At 40.6% G+C, this 20,562-nt stretch overlaps 1 protein-coding gene across 1 annotated transcript; it reads left to right on the forward strand.

Moving 5' to 3' along the window:
* Positions 1-741: 741 nt before the first annotated feature.
* JHY (junctional cadherin complex regulator) lies at positions 742-19,051 on the forward strand. The gene is made up of 8 exons (XM_083878141.1): positions 742-777; positions 2,516-2,873; positions 5,735-6,218; positions 13,145-13,740; positions 14,809-15,058; positions 17,248-17,328; positions 17,919-18,041; positions 18,783-19,051. Exons 2-8 carry the CDS (start codon positions 2,548-2,550, stop codon positions 18,981-18,983), a joined length of 2,061 nt encoding a protein of 686 aa, XP_083734267.1. The 5' UTR covers positions 742-777; positions 2,516-2,547; the 3' UTR covers positions 18,984-19,051.
* The last annotated feature ends 1,511 nt before the right edge of the window (positions 19,052-20,562 follow it).

Consider the following 20,562-nt stretch of genomic DNA (forward strand, 5'->3'; position numbering starts at 1 on the left):
GAATTACAACCGGGTTTTTTTTTGTCTTTTTCAGACTCACAGAATAGAATATTTCAGTGGGAATAACTCCATATTTCAATGAGAATAATTCCATATTTCAACGGGAATAAATCCATATTTCAATGGGAATAATTCCATATTTCAATGGGAATAAATCCATATTTCAATGGGAATAATTCCATATTTCAATGGGAATAATTCCATATTTCAATGGGATAATTCAATGGGAATAACTCCATATTTCAATGGGAATAACTCCATATTTCAATGGGAATAACTCCATATTTCAATAGGAATAAATCCATATTTCAATGGGAATAAATCCGTATTTCAATGGGAATAACTCCATATTTCAATAGGAATAATTCCATGTTTCAATGGGAATAACTCCATATTTCAATGGGAATAACTCCATTTACCAGCTCACAGCGGGCGGTACCACTGTGCCCGCGGGACGGGGGGAACCGAACCCCCCCCCCCGGCCCCGCCCGGTGGGTGCGGCCGCGTCCTCAGCGGTTACCGCGACAACCGAGCGGCCGCGGCCCGGGATGGGCCCGGGATGGGCCCGGGACTGCGGGGTGAGAGACAGGGGACAGGGACACCGGGAATGGGCCCGGGATGGGCCCGGGATGGGCCCGGGACTGCGGGGTGAGAGACAGGGGACAGGGACACCGGGAATGGGCCCGGGATGGGCCCGGGACTGCGGGGTGAGAGACAGGGGACAGGGACACCGGGAATGGGCCCGGGATGGGCCCGGGATGGGCCCGGGACTGCGGGGTGAGAGACAGGGGACAGGGACACCGGGAATGGGCCCGGGATGGGCCCGGGACAGCGGGGTGAGAGACAGGGGACAGGGACACCGGGAATGGGCCCGGAATGGGCCCGGGACAGCGGGGTGAGAGCCATGGGGGACTGGGACAGAGGACATGGGAGAGGGAATAGCAGTGAGGAGAGAGAACAGGGATGGGGACAAGGACAGGGACACGGGACTGGGACTTGGGATAGGAACAGAGACACGGAAACAGTGGGGTGAGAGTGACAGGGACAGGGGACAGGGACATGAGACATGAGAACAGGGACACGAGATAGGGACGGGGACACGGGATAGGGACAGGGACATGGGATAGGGACACGGGAACAGGGACACGGGAACCACAGGGTGAGAGTGACAGAGACACGGGACAGGGACACAGGATTGGGACAGGGACACGGAAACAGGGACACGGGACTGGGACACGGGATAGGGACACAGGATAGGGACAGGGACCCGGAACAGGGACACAGAACAGGGACAGGGACATGGGAACAGGGACAAGGAAAGAGCGGGGTGAGAGCACAGGGACACAGGATAGGGACACGGGACAGGGACACAGGGACATGGGACAGGGACAGAGGAACGAGACAGAGACAGGGACACGGGCCTGGGAATGGGCTGGACACAGCGGGGTGAGAGGGACAGGGACACCAGACAGGGATGGGGACATAGGAGAGGGGACAGGGACACGGGACATGGGACAGGGGATGTAGGACTGGGAGAAGGGACAGTGGTGAGGGGATCAGGGACAGGGGACCAGGTGAGGGTACAGGGAATATGGGATTGGGAGTGGGAGAGGACACTGGGGACAGGGGACATGGGGCTGGGTGAGGAACAGGGAAGAAGGGACAAAGGAGAGGGGACTGGGGGTGAGAGGAGGCAGGACAGGGAGCTGGGGACAGGGGAGACCTGGGAACAGGGGACACGGTGACTTTTCCTCTGGGGGATGAGGTCCTGCTCCAGGCCAGGAGATTCCACCTTCCCTGCCCCTCCCAGGCCCTGCAGTGCTCACTGACAGGAGCAGGGGACACAGGGGACACAGGGGACTGTCCAAGTGCCAGGGTGAACTCGGGTGTGACCAGCAGGGCTAAAATATCCAAAATTAATTATCCCCAGGTACTGAAGTGACAGTGCCTGTTCACCTCTAACCGTGCTGGTCCCCAGGATGGGCTGTGACTGATGAACATTTCAGCACAGCACACTCCCTTTCCTCCCTGCCACTTCAACCTGTGAATATCTGACAGTGCAAACAACCTCTGAGCACTTCAACAGAGTGTAAAGAATCTCTCATCCTAATTTAGAAAGAACTCCAGCTCTCACTGTGTTCCTGTCACACCTTCTTTCTGATTTTACATGTCCAGGGGGTATAAAGTTGCACGAAGAGAACAAAAAAAATTCATTTTAAGTCTCAAAAGTTAACAGGTAACAGGTGCTTTGTCTCAGCTTCATTTTCTTTGTCACAAGAAAATTACAACCAATTATTACAACAAATAGTTGAGATTTCATAGCAATGAACCCTGTGTTTGATATGTAGAGACCTTGACATTATTGTTTAAAGAAAAATCAGTGGGACAGATGAGAATAGAGAATTGTTTGAACAACAGAAGGTCAAATTCTGAGCCTGAGACAGTGGTAACACCCAAAATGCATCTTTCAAATATTATTTACAATATTTTATGTTTATGTGCTCTCCAAACACAGGCCTGGCGTGAACCATCAGTGCAAACCATGGGATGAATCCTCCAAACATGAAACACCTTTTGGTCTCTTCCCCACAAACTCACACCAGCAATAACAACATCCATGTCCCTCCAAAAGTCCTCGTGCCACCCGTTTTCCAACCTGCCAGCTGGGAGAGGGACAGGAGCTCTGCCTCCAGCCTGGAGGATTCCCAGGAATGCCACTCTGAGGGGCTGGAAAAGGAGAGGATCCTGGAAAATCAGGAGCTGGCAGGGCAGGATGCTGCTGACATCCTGGAGGGTGACAGCTTGGAGGAGGACAGCCTGGAGGAATTGAGTTCTGATGAGAAAGGAAGACAAAACATTTATGGCAGCGGAAGGTAAGGCAAAAACTTCAGTGGAGCAGAATAATTCTGACACTTTCAACCTGATGTTCCTCAAGGCCTCATTTAAACATCCTTCAGAAAGCATTAACTGGGTACATCAAGTAAAATTGAATATCCTGTCATAGGCATGGAAGGTTTAACCCTGGATAAATTGGGAATAATTCTCGAGTTTAAAGGGATTACATTAAACCCGAAGTAATAACAATGTGCAGTTTCAATTTAATAGTCTACTTAAAATAAAATGACAAACAAATGAAGGCTAAATGATTAATAGCATGCTTTTATTCACCTCCTCAACAAGCAAAATGGCCAGTTATTGAATATTTTATTGTGAGTGCAAATGATGTTAATTGTACTAGAAACATGCTCTAATTTTTAGTAATTTTTTTTGGACTGAATACTGTGCTGAATGTGAGGCTCTTCATTAAATGGAAATTTGATTTTATTTTGTTTGAACTTAGCCCAGTAAGTACTCCAGTGCAGTCCATTAAGCAGAGCAAATATCACAGCACATACATATGAAACCCCCTCTCTACATCCATTACCAACCTCGGAATTTGAAGAGGAAATGCTGCAGCTGTTGTCTGCTCCACCACACTTTTGTTGAGGAGCACAGAGTCCATCCAACCTCCCCGTGGAGCTGGGGGCAGGAATAAAAGGTGCCCTTTTTTTGTCTGGGGATGATTAGGGATGAAGGAGCTCTTCACACTCATTTTGTCCCTGCGCAGTGACCTGGGCTCAGCCCCACAATCGGGTCCTGTGCACACATTGCAGCACAAAGGGACCCTTTAGCATTATCCTCTGCCATTTCAGTCATTGCAATTAGCTCACATATTTCTGTACTCACTTCAAAACAGCCTCACCTCGTGCTGTTTACCTGCAGCCTCCTTTCCCAGCTGGGAATAAAGATGTTTTCCCTGGTGGAAATCTGCTCCAGGAGAGCGTGGTACCCATGCTCACCTGGAGAGCAAAGACAAATTATTGTCTTTAGCAATCAATTGTTATAGACAAAAAAAAAATATTATAGACAAACTATTGTCTTTAGCAATCAATTGTTGTAGACAAAAAAAAATATTATAGACAAAAAAAATATTATAGACAAACTATTGTCTTTAGTAGTCAATTGTTATAGACAAAAAATGTTAGAGGCAAAAAAATGTTATAGACAAACTATTGTCTTTAGCAATTATTATAGACAAAAAAAATGTTATAGACAAAAAAAATGTTACAGACAAAAGTTATAGACAAACTATTGTCTTTAGCAATCAATTATTACAGACAAAAAAATGTTATAGGCAAAAAAATGTTATAGACAAAAAATATTATAGGCAAAAAATGTTATAGACAAACTATTGTCTTTAACAATCAATTATTATAGACAAAAAATGTTATAGACAATCTATTGTCTTTAACAATTGTTATAGACAAAAAAATGTTATAGACAAAAAATATTATAGACAAAAGTTATAGGTAAAAAATGTTATAGACAAACTATTGTCTTTAACAATTGTTATAGCCAAAAAAAGATGTTATAGGCAAAAAAAATGTTATAGATAAACTATTGTCCTTAACAATCAATTATTATAGGCAAAAAAAATGTTATAGACAAAAAAAAGTTATAAACGAAATGTTATAGACAAACTATTATCTTTAACAATTGTTATAGAAAAAAGTTATAGGCAAACAAAATGTTATAGACAAACTATTGTCTTTAACAATCAATTATTATAGACAAAATGTTATAGACAAACAATTGTCTTTAACAATCCCATTTTGTTATTAGGAGCCACTTGAAATAAAAGGCAGAGGTGTGTAACTGTGTTGAGAAAAGATGAATAAATGATTTGTAGAAGAGTTAATATCATTAACCAGGCCACAGGTTGGATTTCTCTAACAGGAGCTGAAGAATCAGCCAGGTCTCAGTGCCTGTAAATGTCCCTCTGGCACAGTCACCAAGGAACCAGGGCACTACTGAAGAAAAAATTGTGTTAAAAGCTTTTTTTTCTCCCCCATTCCTTCCTCCTGCCACTGCCTGCACATCTCCTGGAAGCCTGTTTGGATGGATCTGACTCCTGCACTTGCTTTTCCTCCCACTGGATCTGATCTTAAATCAGAAATTGGATCAATTGTGGTTTTTTTGTGGCTTTGCTTTATGACAAATGTAACTCAGAGCAATCATTTGGCCACTTGTTAAAAAAAAAATTGTCAAACACACAGACTTTTCATTTGTGTTTTTCTATTCTTATCTAATCACCACCTGTTTTTTAATAAAAAGTGATTTTAAATCTTTTATAAAAGAAGTTTTTTTAATCAAAGCATCATGATATTTCATGGGAGTGAGGAGAGAAAATAAAAACACAGAGCTGGAGGCTGTTCTTGCTTGGACAGTCCCAAAAGGACACTTGAAAAACTGATTTTAGCAGGAATTTCACTTTTATTTCACTCATTAGAACCTTTGAAGAAGGAGCAACACAAACTGCCTTTTGTAGATGATATAATTTTTAAGGAGGCAGCAGAACAATGCAATTTATCATTTCACTTCTTAGTTGATTCTACCAGGATTTAAACATTTCTGTGCCAAATTGAGGATAATGATTGTATTCCAGTGTGATCTGAGTGTTAGACCAATTTATCATTCACTGATGATGAAAATTGAAAAAGAAGAGGAAGCCCTGCCTAAATTTTTTCACTAAAAAACCTTTGATAAAACTGTTCTGATCCTGATCCCATAGTGAATAATCCATTTGAAATAATCCATTTGAAATAATCCCTTTGGCCACAGCAGGACCTGTGTTTGCACCCTGAAATAACACAGAATTTATGCAGAAATAATTCATTGTTTGTTTTTTAATTAGGAATAAACTGCCTGTGGACAAATATTCCAGCCTGAGGTACAATCCTCATTGGAGGAGTACAAAAGAGGGAGCAGAATTTTTTAAGGCAGAAGAAGCATCCCAAATTTCTGGAGGAAGCAGTGAGGACTTTTCAGTGGATTCATTTCATCTCCATTCCAGTGGCTCTTCAGAAAATAATCCCCAGGAGACAAAGACCCAGGATCCACTCCCAGAGTTTGGTCCAGAATTATCCAGCTTTTATGGAGCAAATGTGGCCAGCAGCAAACCTGTTGAGCCTCAAGCCAAAAGGAAGGAACCTGCAGATGGATTTCATGCCAAAGTTAATCCTGGCCGTGCTTTTCCTCCTCAGAATCAACAGGATCCACCCCACAGAGCAAAAAAAGACTTTGTGAAGAAAAACAAGCGGACTCTGGGGCTGCAGTCAGGGAAGAGGAATTCCTACCTTGAGCTGCACAATAAAAAGCAGCAGGTTCTCCAAGGGCAGGTGGGTAAATTTATAAATTCCCTGATTTCTGTAGGTGAGGTCTGTGTGGTGGTAAAGCCTCAGCTTTCAGAGGAGAGAAGCAGATTTGAAATCCATCATGTCAGTGACAACTCTGAATTCCCAGGGAGAATCTTGTTCATCTTTCATGGAATAATTGACAAATCTCCAGTCACTCCCAAGCCCAGTGGTGCCACATTCTGGTCCTGGGCAGGAAAGTGTCACAGATCTACAATACTCTTTAATCTTGATGCTGAGGAAATTCTGTCTTCTTTCCTGTCCTCTGCACTGCCCCTTATCAATTGCTCTTTTTATGCTGCCTCTCATTTTTTCTGCTTGGCCAATGTGAGCTTGATAATGATTCTCTCTGTTAATGCCTCATTCCAGATTGTCCTCAATGGAGCAAATGCAGGATTGAGGAGAAGGAACCTTGAAGCTCCTCCCATGGGCAGGGACACCTCCCACTGTCCCAGGGTGCTCCAACCTGGCCTTGGGCACTGCCAGGGATCCAGGGGCAGCCACAGCTGCTCTGGGCACTCTGCCCACCCTCAGAGGGAACAATTCCTGCCCAATCTCCCACCCAGCCCTGCCCTCTGGCAATGGGAGCCATTCCTGTGTCCTGTCCCTCCATCCCTGTCCCCAGTCCCTCTCCAGCTCTCCTGGAGCCCCTTCAGGCCCTGCCGGGGGCTCTGAGCTCTCCTGGAGCTTCTCCTCTCCTGCTCTCCCAGCCTGGCTCCAGAGGGGCTCCAAGGTTTCCTCTGGACTTTTCTTGGCCTTTATCTCCATGAGGTTTCCATGGCTGCTGTCCCTGTCAGGATCCCAGAGCAGATTTGATGTTGGACATCAGCCCCTGTGTGTGGAAGTCCTGGCTCAGTGCACAGTCACAGCCAAGTTGTGGCAAGGTTCAAGTGGAAATGTAATTACAATTCCTAATGAACCATTAGAAACGAGTTTATTGCTTTTCCTTCCTACTTAGACTGAATGGGAAGGGAGGGGGGTCACTGAATCACTCCAGACAGAAAATTTTTCCCTTGGAAAGCTCCAGGGACCTTGTGCTTCAAGTGACACCTCTGCCAAGGCTAATGAAGAGTTGACACAATGTTAAAGGGAATTTTCTGACTTCATTCCATGGCAGGAATGATGGACAGAATTTATTTTTTTTTTTTCTAGTAGAGCTATTAAGAGCATTTGTTTATTTTTTTCAGTTCTAATTTGGATGATGGTAAAAATAATGAGTGTAGATGGATGCTAATTCGAGCTATGTTGATATGATTATGTTTGCTGTTCAGGGAATTCTGGAAATCTTCCCTGTCTAAGTGTTGGAGGCAGGGATCAGGACTTCATTGTGCAGACACTCTTCAAAACTATGGGATAGGGAAAGGAATCTGTTAAAATCAGGGATGTGGGATAAGATTATCTTGCTGAAGGGACAGCAGAGAGGTGACAGTGCAGGCAGAGGGTGTGGAGGACACTGTGCTCCTAACCCAGACACGTTAACACACCTGCAACTGCTTCTTGTCCAGGGAAGTTGTGAACTTCCCATCCCTGGAAGTGTTCCAGGACAAGGCTTGGAGCAGCCTGGGGTAGTGGAAGGTGTCCACAACGTGGGAAGGTGGGACAAGATGAGCTGTAAAGTCCCTTCCATAATTCTGTGATTCCCTGAGCTGCCTCACCAGCTCCTGTCACCACCTCTGGATCTGCTGCATCAGTCACTGATTGATTTATTGTTAATTTACAGTTAATTTATTGCTTCCTAACCAAGATATCCATGGCTCAGTCTTGTTGGAAGGGGTGAAAACAAGTCCTGAGGGGAGCAGTGGTGGTCCAGGAGCCAGCTTTGGTCACCTCACCTGGAAAACTCTACCCAAAAGTGCAAAACCACCAAGAGTGTGAAGAAACAAATGAGCCACACGTCACCAATCCACCTGTCCTTTTCTAAACTGATTAATCTGAGCTTTGCAGGGGGTTGGAGCTGAATTTATTGATCTGATCCCTGCTGGCTGCCGGGGGCTGTGGTAATAAATAGTGTTTGCTTTGAGGGCAGTTGACATAACACGAGTTAAAACGTTCCCAGCCTTGTTCTCCAAGATTTGGATTTACAGATTGTCACAACAGGACAGGAAATAAAGATGTTTGACTCCAGTCAGAAGGCAGGAGGAATCAGAAAGTTTATTTACAATTCATTCAACCCTTTTATAACACACTGAGCTAAAAAATCACATTATTAGTCCATAGGGCTGACACCTCTCTCAGTAACAGAAATAGCAAACACCTGTTGTGATGGGAAAGGAATATTGTTTTGGGGGGAAAAAAAACCCCAAACCTGTTGAAAAGTTTCCCTTGGGAAGAACTAACAACTCTCAAGCTCAGAAAACATCAAGTCCACAACAAATTACAGGTTTTCTCTGTGTGCTGGAGGTACCAAAGCACAGCACAAACCTGATTCACTCATTTCTATAACATTTTATACAGCAGCAAGTCACTCATTTCTATAACATTTTATACAGCAGCAAGTTGCCTGATTCTTAAAGAACCTCATGATGAGTTTCTTTGAGAGAGAGAGAGAGAGAGAGCTGCAGAAGGAGCAGCAGTGGCCCAATCTAGCTCAGCTGTGCTCCATCCGAGTTGCTTTCCTACCTCCAAGCCCCTTTACTTCAAAGCCAGGAACATAATGTACAATTTTTTAATGGCTCTAGAGCAAGGCACTCAGACTGTGTGTGCACCGAGCCTTCCCTCGGTGTAAACACCTAATCAAGATTGCCCGGGCTCCAACAATAGCAACCAAATGCAATTCGAGAACCAGGAGGCTTTGAAGTCCTCCCTGCAAAGGCTGGTTTGCCAGTCTGGGATAATGACATGCCATGATTGCTGCCTTTGTTGTATCTTTTTCAGTGGAGAAGCAATTACGGGCCTCAATTTAACAGAATAGGCATTACACAGCTTATGATTCTCAAAATGCAATTTCATTTGATCATTTGCTCGATTTGATTGGTATTAATAGAATGGTTCATAAAAAAAAAAAAAAAAAAAAAAAAAAGAAAAAAAAGGGAGGAAAAAAAAAATGAATGCTGGCAGAGGTTGTGTCCTGTTCCTCTTTCAAAGAGATAATGTAGAAGTATGTTTTACCTGCCCAGCTCTCCATCAATGCTCTCAGGCAGTTGGTTCCACAAAAAATATCTTATTCACTGCGGGGTTGTGTCTGTGCTCAACTCAGGAAAACCTCCCTGGTATTTTTTAATTTTCCTGGGAATTTTTTTTCCCCAGGGATTTATGTTGGATTTGGAGCTGTGAGATCACCCATAAACTCAGCAATGAAACCTGCCCACCTTTTCTCATCTGTCGTAATCTTTTTTTCCCCCAAAATGAGAGGTTCTGCTTCTCACATTTTCTTCCCACTGATGATTTTCAGTGGATAATTCTCTTGGTCATAAATATCTTCTCATAAATATAAGGATTTCTTGGTCCTAAATGTCTTCCCCAATTCTCCTGTGGGACCATTCTGCAGTGGAGCAGAGATTCCTGTCACTGCCCAACACATTTCATCAACTAAAATGCTCAGCAGGAGAATTTGGAACAAAAAAATATATATATAAATTTAAAAATGTTAAAAATTGGATTTCCTGCAGTATATATATATATGAAATGTACTTATATATATTATTATATCTTATGTATTTATAGATATATTGTTATAGATTAAAAAAAATTATTTCAAGAAAAAATATTTAATTATTGCTCTATTTACAAGGGCATCACTTGGCTTTGTAAAAAAGTGCTAAAAATTGGATTTCCTGCAGTTTTATACATTAAAAAAAAGTTATTTCAAGAAAAATATTTAAATTATTGCTATATTTACAAGAGCATCACTTGGCTTTGTAAAAAAGTGTTAAAAATTTGATTTCCTGCAGTTTTATCATTAAAAAAAAAAGTTTATTCCAAGAAAAATATTTCATTGTTGCTATATCTACAGGGGTACCACTTGGCTTTGTAAAAAAGTGTTAATAATTGCATTTCCTGCAGTTTTATAATTTTTTTAAAGTTTATCTCAAGAAAAAAAAATTAATTATTGCTATATTTGCTATTTAAATTTAATTATTGGCTTTGTAAAAAAAGTGTTAAAAATTTGGATTTCCTGCACTTTTATACATTAAAAAAAAAAAGTTATTTCAAGAAAAAAAAAAATAATTATTGCTATATTTACAAGAGTACCACTCATCTTTGTGCAGTGCCACCCTCAAAAACTTGCCGCAGGTAAATTTACAGATAAATTCTCCGTGAATTGTCAGCCTTGTTTATTTTCCCAGCTCTGTTCACTCCGGCCTTTATTTCTGCAGCTTTTCCCCCATTGTTGTGTTCTGTGTGTGATTGCCTGGCCGGGGATGTTTCTGCTCATTTTGCTCTCATTTTGCTCATCTCGTGGCTCTGCTGGAGATGGAGGAGCCCAGGCATTGGAGAGTTTCTGTGCTGCAACTTCCTGCAATTTTCCTTTCTTTTCTTTTCTCTTAAAAGTAGGAGGAATCCTCCTTGTCATTGATTGGGTTTTGCTGCTTTTTCTCCTTTAACCATTTCTCTCCTTGGCATCAGTTCCATAACACCAAACTCCAGCATTTTAATTTCTATTTCAATTTTAATTTCAATTTTAATTTCAATTTCAATTTCAATTTTAATTTTAATTTCAATCTTAATTTCAATTTCAATTTTAATTTTAATTTTAATTTTAAGAGGCCACAAATGATGATTTCTCATTATTTCCCCCCAAGATTTTAAAATCCCTTCACCTGATTGCTGTGGCCATGAACATTCTGTGGATTTTAGATCCTCCACCAGGTGATGGAGAATCACTCCAGAATGTCTCAACATTCCAGGCTGGGAAAATGAAGCTTGAAAACAAATGGTGCCCAAAAAACCAGCAGCTCAAGGTTCCTTTTTGGGAGAATTTAATAATTGAAACTCGATAGAATTTCATAATTGAAATATATCTATAAAAACACTGATTTTGAGTGTTTAAAGCTGTTATCCTGTGGCTTTTAAAGTAACTATTATTGACAATAAATACTTAAATAAATAACCTTAAATAAATAAATAAATATCCTTAAATAAATAAATAAATATCCTTAAATAAATAAATAAAATCCTTAAATAAATCCTTAACTATATATCAACAGATCAGCTCTGTAATTTAATGTATGGGTGCTTTATGTACTGAATAAATTTAAAACAAAATGCTGAGAAATTCTCAGCTCACAGAATCTGTTATTGATTATTTAGAAATTATTTGGGTGATAATCTAAAATCACAAACTGGTACATGGTTGAGTTTGATGGTTTGGGAGGGTTTTGAGCCAGAACTTCATCGTTTCTGTCTGATTTACCCCCTGAAATTAAGGGGGAGTTAATTAATTGCCATAAACCAGAAAATGCAACCAGATAATCTCCTAAATAAATTCTGGCTCAGAATCCTCCCAAACCATCAAACTCAACCTGTACCAGTTTATGGGTTTAGATTCAAATCATCTCCTAAATAGAGAATAATTTGGGAAGGAGCCAAACTGGGAACAGCCCAATGTTTCCTCATTTAAACAATGAAACAAATGAACAAATAAATAAATTCTGAAATTCCAGGTAGAAAGAAAATCTCTCCCAAGGAACAGCATCATAAAATCCTGGTTGTATTTTACAGCAGTGCAGCTCCCAGTCTTTAAATTCCAGGATTTAAACAGTTCCTGGACCACTCCAAATCCTTGCAGTGCACAGAGAGTAACTAACTCCAAAACCATGATTTGATTTCAGATTATCAACCAAATCATCTCCTACATAGAGAATAATTCTGACAGCCAAACTAAAAATTGATAATTCCACAATGTGCCAGGACAGGAAACTCCAGGAGCCAGGATTGCCAGGGCTAAAGCTTTTCCCAAAACCTGGAACTGTGTGGATTTCCCACCTACATTAATTCATTATTTGATTCCCAGGGGTAAAGCTTTTCCCAAAACCTGGAATTGTGTGGATTATTATTTGATTCCCGGGGCTAAAGCTTTTTCCAAAACCTCCTGGAACTGTGTGGATTTCACACCTACATTATTAATCCATGGTTTGAGTGCATTTTTGCCCCGTGCTGACTGCAGGGGTTGCTCACAAAAGAACCCCAGAGAGAAGAGAGGGTGAGGTGGAGAATTTCAGCCCTGACAGAGGTTTAATGGGCTGGGGATGGATTTGTGGATTCCCTGGAAGGAAATCTGGGTTTTTCCTCCAAATGGGCAACACTTGATGCTGTCATTGGTGATAGAGTGAAATGAATTTCAGGTTTAGTGTGTGATATAAGGAGCAGTCTTGGTGTGCTTGAATTCTTGAGTTCTGGATTATATTTTGCAGGGGGCAGTTCTTGGTTTAGAAATAAGATTATTTATATAATTTGCATCAGGCTATTCTACCATTCTAATAGTGTCTACAAGCCATTTTCTCCTGAAATTTGACACATAAAAAGCAAGGAGTGATTTGATTTTTGGAGCATTTTTTCCAGGTGGTTGACAGAGAAGGCATCACTTACCCACAGGGTTAGATCTGTGCACTTTAGGGCACCATTTTTGCACCTCATACAGATAAAACTCCCTCAATCCACATTTCCCACACCTGGTTTGCCTCTGCAAGGACCGGATTTGAAAGTCCAACGCTGCAGGTTTTGTCTCAGGCCATTAAGCAAAGTCTTGATGCAGAATTATTCACTGTGCAGCACCTGAATAACATCTCTGCTTCTCTTCTGGATTGAGGCTTCTTTTTTCTCCATATTTGAATTTTGGGGTTCAATCCATGGGCAGAGTTAGATCCGAGCAGCACCAGAAGGATTTTGATGTGAGTGATGAAAGTTCTAAATTAAAATCTGGAGTATCAGATTTTCATGAAATTCACCCAGCTGTTGGTAACTTCTTTCAGGAGCAGCACAAGTTCCTTCAGAGAAACCAAACAGGATCCAGGCAGACTCTCAGTGGAGTTTTCCCAGGGGATGGTGGCCAGGAACCCCCAGGAGGAGCAGCAGAGGCAAAGCCTTGGCCGCAGAGGCAGCAGCAAATCCCAGGATTTCCTCCTGCAGAGGAGCAGGATCACAGCTCAGCCCTGCAGGGAGACCTGAATCCAAATTCTTCTCTTGGCCCTGACCCAGCAGAGAAATCCCAGAGTGGCTTCAATAACTTCCCAAATTCAGTCCTTACTCCATCCACCTATCACTACCTCCCAATATTCCAGAATTTTTACCCAGCAGAGGTTTTAAATCCAGAAGATCCCAGTAAGGAGAACAAGAAATACCAGCACAACTCTCCAGCTGGAATTCCACATCAGCACTCAGCCAGTGCCTTCCCTGGGCAGAATTTTCCCAAAAATAACATCAGCAGTGGCCAGGCACAGCCAGAATTGGGGAATATTTCATCTGATTTTAATGCAATTTTTCAAGAAAAGGTGGTGAAGGATCAAGCACCCCTTCAAGATTTCAAAAATCACATTCACGAGGATAACAGGTATCAGAACAGCTGGTGGTAAGGATTTAAGTAAAAAATAAAATAAAATAAAATAATCATAATAAAATAATATTATCATAACCCTGTGATGCCCAGAAAACAAACAGATGGACAAAAAAACCCTTTAAATCCAAAGTATAAAGTTATTTTTGCTACAAACTTGCTATTATAATTTACTACTAATTGAACATTCATTATAATTATTTATCTTTAATTGTGGCATTGGGAAAGGACAGTTCTGTCCTCCAGGTATGGAATTTTCCATAATTGAAAGTTTCTTTTGGAGGCTGAGTGGGAAAGTTTAAAATATGGATAGGAAAGGGTGTTGTGCATTAATTAAGAGTTTGTAGCAAAATTGGTTTTTCAGGGTGGATACCCAGGGTCAGTCCTGTCCCTAAAGGGGAGAGAAGGAAAATTCTCAATTATGTAGAATTTCACCTGTCTTGATTAAAAAAAAAAAAAAAAAAAAAAAGTTTTATTTCACATCAACAGATAATTCTATCAGTACTCAGCATTCCAAAGCCTTTCATTGGCTTCAGCTATTTTTGCATCAGGCTGAAATTTCTCCATTTGTGGGTTTTTCCCATTTATTTTCCATACACTTGGGTTCAAGCAAAGTCATTTATTATGAAATTCCCATTTTCCCATCTCCCTGCTCCCTGCTCCCATGTTCAGGTTGTTTGCTGAGCTCCCTGCTGTTGGAAATTAAGATTTTTACTCTTTCCTGCTCACTTTTTTTAAAGCTTTTTCTATGTTTTGTTCCCAGTTCACCAACGGCTTCTTGCAATTAAGGTTTTATTTCACATAAACAAATAATTCTGTCAGTACTCAGCAGGTCTGATCCAAAACCTTTCATTGGCTTCAGCTCCCTTTGCATCAGACTCAAATTTCTCCATTTGTGGGTATTTATCCATTTATTTTCCATACACTTGAGTTCAAGCAAACTCCTTTTTTTATGAAATTCTCATTTTCCCATCTCCCTGCTCCCATGTTCAGGTTGTTTGCTGAGCTCTCTGCTGTGTGAAAATTAAGATTTTTACTCTTTCCTCCTCACATTTTAAAGCCTTTCCCATGTTTTGTTCCCAGTTCACCAACAGCTTCTTGCAGACCCTCCCGTCTCCCAGAGAAGAAGAGGCAGCAGCAGGCAGGGATTGCTGATTTTGGAGATGATTTTGGGCTGTGGGGTTTGTTCCCCCCTGCCCTGCCCCAGGGACAGAGGGCTTCACTCAGAGATTTGGGGAGAGCTGAAGGAAATCCCAGGAAAACCAGACGAAGCAGCTCCGAAGGGTCTCTGCTGCAGATGGAGAAGCAAAGCCAGGCCGAAGGCAGGAAGAAGGTGAGGAAATAGAAATGGGTTGGGTGGTTTAACATTTTTATTCTCCCCTGTAATGTTTTTTTTCTTAATGATCCAAAGTGAGTTTTTTTTAATATATATATAAACATATATAAATACATATATATCAATAAATAAATAGTGTATATATATACACACAATTGTCTATTATATTATTAATATCATATTCATATATATTATAGAAGTAATGTCTAAATATCCTCATATAAATATATATAATAAATATATATTAAATATATAAAAATATATAATATTTACATATTAAAATTATCTAAATTATCTGTAAATATTATGTTATATATAAATATTATATAGATATATATTGCATATAAATTATATAAAAATTGTACGAAATTATATAAAAATTATATTAATTGTATATTATATTATGTAATTGTATATATAATTATATATTGTATATATTATAACAATTGTATATATAATATTTCTATAAATATAAAACATATAAAGAAGATATAAATAATATTTATATTATATATAAAATATATAATATAAATATATTTTATATATTGTATTATATATAAAATATGATATAAAATATATTTTATATATAAATATATATAATTTTATATATATTATATATTTATATATTTTTATATATTTTATATATTTATTATATTTATATTATATATATTTCTATATTATTTACATATATATATTTATATTATTTATATATAATGCAACAGAGCATTAAAACTTATGAAACAAAGGTAGAAACAGACACTGAAATCATTTCAGACACTGAAATCATTTTGGGGCTCCACGTGGCTCAGTGTGGTTTGGCCCCTCATTTATTGTCCCGCTCTCCAAAGGGATTCCAGCCCCAAACTTGGAGGATTTGTGAATTTAACAGCACAAACATCATCCCAACCCTCCTGAGGGTCCTGATTAAAGCTTGGATCCCTCTGTCCCCCCTCTTTTCCTGGTGTCACCACTTGGCACAGCAGAAACCTGCCCATGACAAATTAAACGTTTGAGGGTTTGGCTCCAGCTCTCAGGGCAGACAAACTAAGCTGCAATAATTATTCCCTCCAGTTTGGGCGTTGCTGCCTGAGTGCCTCTAAGAAGAATTAGGATTATGATGGAAACTGGAGGGCAGATTTTCCTTCCCTTTTCTTGTTCTTTGTGCCGTGTTTGCAGCGGTTTTCTCACGCTCCACATGTGGGGAATGCACAGAGGATCAGACTGGTGGTGTCTCCCAGAAAAATCCAGATTTCCCTCATAAACAAATGCACTTGTGCTCTTTGCAAAAAAAAAAATGAGAAATCCCTGATTTGGTGGGACACAGCAAAATTAACTCCTCACTGCACCTCAGATTAAAAGTTAGTGAGTTGTGGCATGTCAGAACAAGGATAGATGACACAAGGAAACCTCAAATAGGAAATTTACTGCACAGAATTAATTTCTCTGCATTTAACTTGAACTCTGCATTTAACTTGAAGTCTTTTGAAGAAATGCCTGTTTTATTTGCATCTAGAAATTGGTGTTCCTTAGTTACTCTGTGCTCGAAATTGCCACAGAGATGATCACAATGAGCTTCACTGGCAAGATTTTAAAATGTAATTCCCTTTAAAAAATAATGCAGCAGCCTTGAAGGAGAATAAAAATATTCTGGAGGCATTGGGGTGTTTGTGTGATGTCCTGAAGTGTTGGAATGGCATCAGCCACCACTCCTGCCTTCACTGTGCACATGTAAAACCCTTTCTGGGCAGCAAAACATGGATTTTTCAGCTGTCTGTGGATAATTTACAGTGCAGCTTTGAGAACAAGGAAAGGTTATTCTCGCTAACATCATTTGCCTGATTTTTGCCACCAAAATCAAAATTCTCTTACGAGAATTTCTTTGGAGTCTCATTCTAATCCCAGTCAAATGAGTGGTTTAAGATGTTTCAAAATAAAGCTCACAAAAGGTCACTTTTGACTGAGAAAATATCACTTTGTGATTGGGATAATTGGCAATTTCCCACCTGGATCCAAAGGAAATTCTGCATCATTTGACTTTTGTCATTAACTCAGTCCTGTTGGTCATTTATTTAAAATGAGACTTGCCAGGGGTAGGACTGAGATTGCAAATTAAATCCTGAGGTTTCCACTTTCTTGAATTCTTCTCTCAGTGAAATGATATCAAGGAAAATCTGTTTGGTTTTCAGCTGAGTAGGTGCAAACCCTACATGAATCTGAACATGAAGCTTGGAGGCCTTGGACCCGACTATGAAACAATCAAAGAGAAAGTGAGTAAACCAAAAGTGAATTTAGACAAGGGAGAATGACAGAGAAATCATAATCTATGATTAGCTGGGGGTTTATATCCTTATAGCTGGAGATCCTACAGGAAAATTCAAATAAAAACAAAGACAGCTGTCCTGGGGATAGTTTTAATGCTATAAATTTTAAATCCAGGAATAGGAATGAATCAGGGCTAATTGCACATCAGGAAATAACACACTCAAGTGGCTCAGTTGTCATTCCCAGTGTAAAGATCCACCAAATGCTCAAAGTGGAAGGAAAAGTTGTGTAAACACCAGAAAATATCTGGCTGCACTCGGGTGAAATGGAGACATTCAGAATAAAGATGGACCTGCCACATTTCTGAGCTGAGCTCCATCCTCTATTCAGCCCAGGGAAAAGCTCTTAAAAGGGAAAAGCAGCTAAAAAAAGCTGTGCCATTTATCAGGGGCTCCTGTTGTGTGCTGAGGGAGGATCAATGGCCGAGCCAGGCTGAACAGCAGCAGAGGTGGAAATGGAATATTGGTGGGAAAAGGGTTTCATCGATGCATCCCCTGAGCCATTGAACTCCAGTCCTTTTTTCTGCTTTTCTCAGAAAGAGAAGCTCAAGCTGCAAAAGGAATATTCCAGGCAAATTAAGGAATATAACATGAGAAATATCACTGTGGTTCAGAGGCTGCCCGCAAAACCCCCGGTGTCCTCAGTGTCCAGGCAGAAGGTAAGAGCTGGCTGCCTTCTCAGGGTATTTCTGCAGGCTCCAGGACAAAGCTGGGGGCTTTTTATCACAATTCCTCACTTCCTTGCATTTATTCCCAAACATAAACACCTAAGAGACAAAACTTTATTGTTTGGATGTCAAAAAAGGGGTTTGGATTCCTTTAGGAGACTTCACCAGTGAGGTGATGCAACTTCCACTGGAGACACGAGGTGTTCCCAAATCCCAAATCCAAATCCCAAATTCTGCAACAAACAGGCACCAAAACCCATCCCAGGCTCAGGCAGGGCTCTGCCAGCTCCAGGATTTCTGTAAAACTCTTCCCATTCTTTCTCTGACACAGCCTCCCATGTTCCAGGCATCATTTTGCTTTGAAATTTTGCTGGTTCAGTGCATCATGCAGGAGAACCTGATAACCTGCACAACTCCTTGCCTGAGTTTAAAACTCCCTGCAAGAGCTTAATGAGACTGGGAAAAAAAAGTTTATAAATTTAATAGATTTGTGTTTCACTTTCTTTTTGAAAATAAAAACACCTTTTCAGTGTCTGAGGTGGCTTCCAGTGGTGTCAGGAAGCAAATCTTGGGTTGGATCATGTTGCAGTCACCACTGGGATTGAATTCTGTCAGAAACAAGATCAGGAATTCAGAGATATCTTAACCCACCTAAATAATCTTGGAAATATTTGCTTTATATTGGAAATAAGTTGTTCTCTTCCTCAGTTACCTCAGTTTCCCTGGTTTCAGGCTCTGGAATATGCCAAGAAGATCCCAAAACCAAAGACTTTGATCACGAAGCCACCAGAGCAAGAGGTGAAGGAGGAGGTTGTGCCCCCGGCCCCGGCTGGACCCAGTTTGCCCCCACTGCCATCCCTGGAATCTTTATGGAACAGGCACCAGAAGGAGAAGGAACTTGTGGCTGCTTTCAAAACCCTTCATATCTTATAGGTATTGGGGAAATCTCAGGGACTGAGGCAAAAAAAAAGCCTGAATTTGGTTTATTTTCAGCTGTGACAGTCACGTCTCGATCTCCCAGCCCACTGGAGTTTAAACTGGCTTGAGTTGAATTATTTTTAAATGTTAGAGTCAATTCTACTTGTACCTATTTTGTTTAATAAATTGACTGTTTGCATTTGTAGCGCTTTAAATGTAGTTTTTCTGCTCTTTTTCTTTGAGATCAGTGATCTGACAATTGCAGCTTTCAGAGCAATCAGCTCCTGCCTTGTCACAGCTGGATCATTTTTAAACACGTAAACAGACAGAAAAATCTACAAAACATTAAAAACAAACTTCTGTTTCATCTGATGATCTTAGCACCAGCAATATTCCTCTTTCTGAAGGGCAGAAGAGACTTTTGGCCAGAAATAAAAGCAAAAAGAGAATAAAAAAAAGAATAAAAATAAGCTCCGAACACAGCAGTTGATAATGACCCACTGCTAATTATGTAATTGTTACTCTGTTATCTCTTAGTGAAGAGTTTCCACAAAAAGATCAAAATTTTGAGGCAAGAAAATTCCAAACAAGTCCTGGCTGAGCATGCAGACAATCTGGGATTAGCCAGGAGCAGTTGGAAAATATATTGGGTAACTGAGGATAATTGAGAGCTGCATGTTTGAGAGGAAACAGCTTTTAACAGATTAAGGCTGTAAAAAATAACAACAAACAGATGGGTTTCTTAGGCTGCTTTCATTTCTTTAACTGAGCAAATTATGAATTAAGTCACCATATGAAATGTGATTAGAGCACACAGCGAGGGAATTTGGGCTAAAACCTCCTGGAAAACAGGCAGGATAAAAGGGAAAAAAAAAAAAAAAAACCAAAAACAACCACCTTGTGATAATGTGGAATTGCTTTATCCTATTTATTGGGTCTCTTTTTTATGGGGAGCTCCCAATTTCATTTTGGGAATGAATTTCTTCCTCATGGAGAAGGGACATGAGCCTTTAAACCCTCCTGAGGGGCAGAAACCTGCCCTGCACTGCTGGAGCAGCCCCTGGGAGTCACAACTGGGAGTTCAGGATATTTTGGGGAATATTGAGACAAACTCCAATCACTTTGTACCTATTTATTTGGTCTCTTTTTTATGGAAGGCTCCCAATTTCTTTTATGGGGAAAAGTGATCCCAATTCTCCCTTCCTCATGGAGAAGGGACATGAGCCTTTAAACCCCCCTGAGGTGCAGGAACCTGCCCTGCACTGCTGGATCAGCCCCTGGGAGTCACAGCTGGAAATCCAGGACGTTTTGGGGAATATTGAGACAAACCCAAAGCACTTTGTGATGTCGTGGAATTGCTTTATCCCATTTATTGTGCTTCTTTTTTGGGGGGGGCTCCCAATTTAATTTTGGGAAAGTGATCCAAATTCCGCCCTTTTTCATGAAGAAGAGACCTGGGCCTTACTTCAAACCCTCTCAAGGTGCAGGAACCTGCCCTGCACTGCTGGAGCAGCCCCTGGGAGTTCAGGACATTTTAGGGAATATTGAGACAAACCCCAAACACTTTGTGCTGATGTGGATTTCCTTTATCCCA

The sequence above is a fragment of the Zosterops lateralis genome, assembly GCF_965231275.1.
Source record: "Zosterops lateralis genome assembly, chromosome: 25".
In the NCBI taxonomy this organism is placed as follows: Eukaryota; Metazoa; Chordata; class Aves; order Passeriformes; family Zosteropidae; genus Zosterops; species Zosterops lateralis.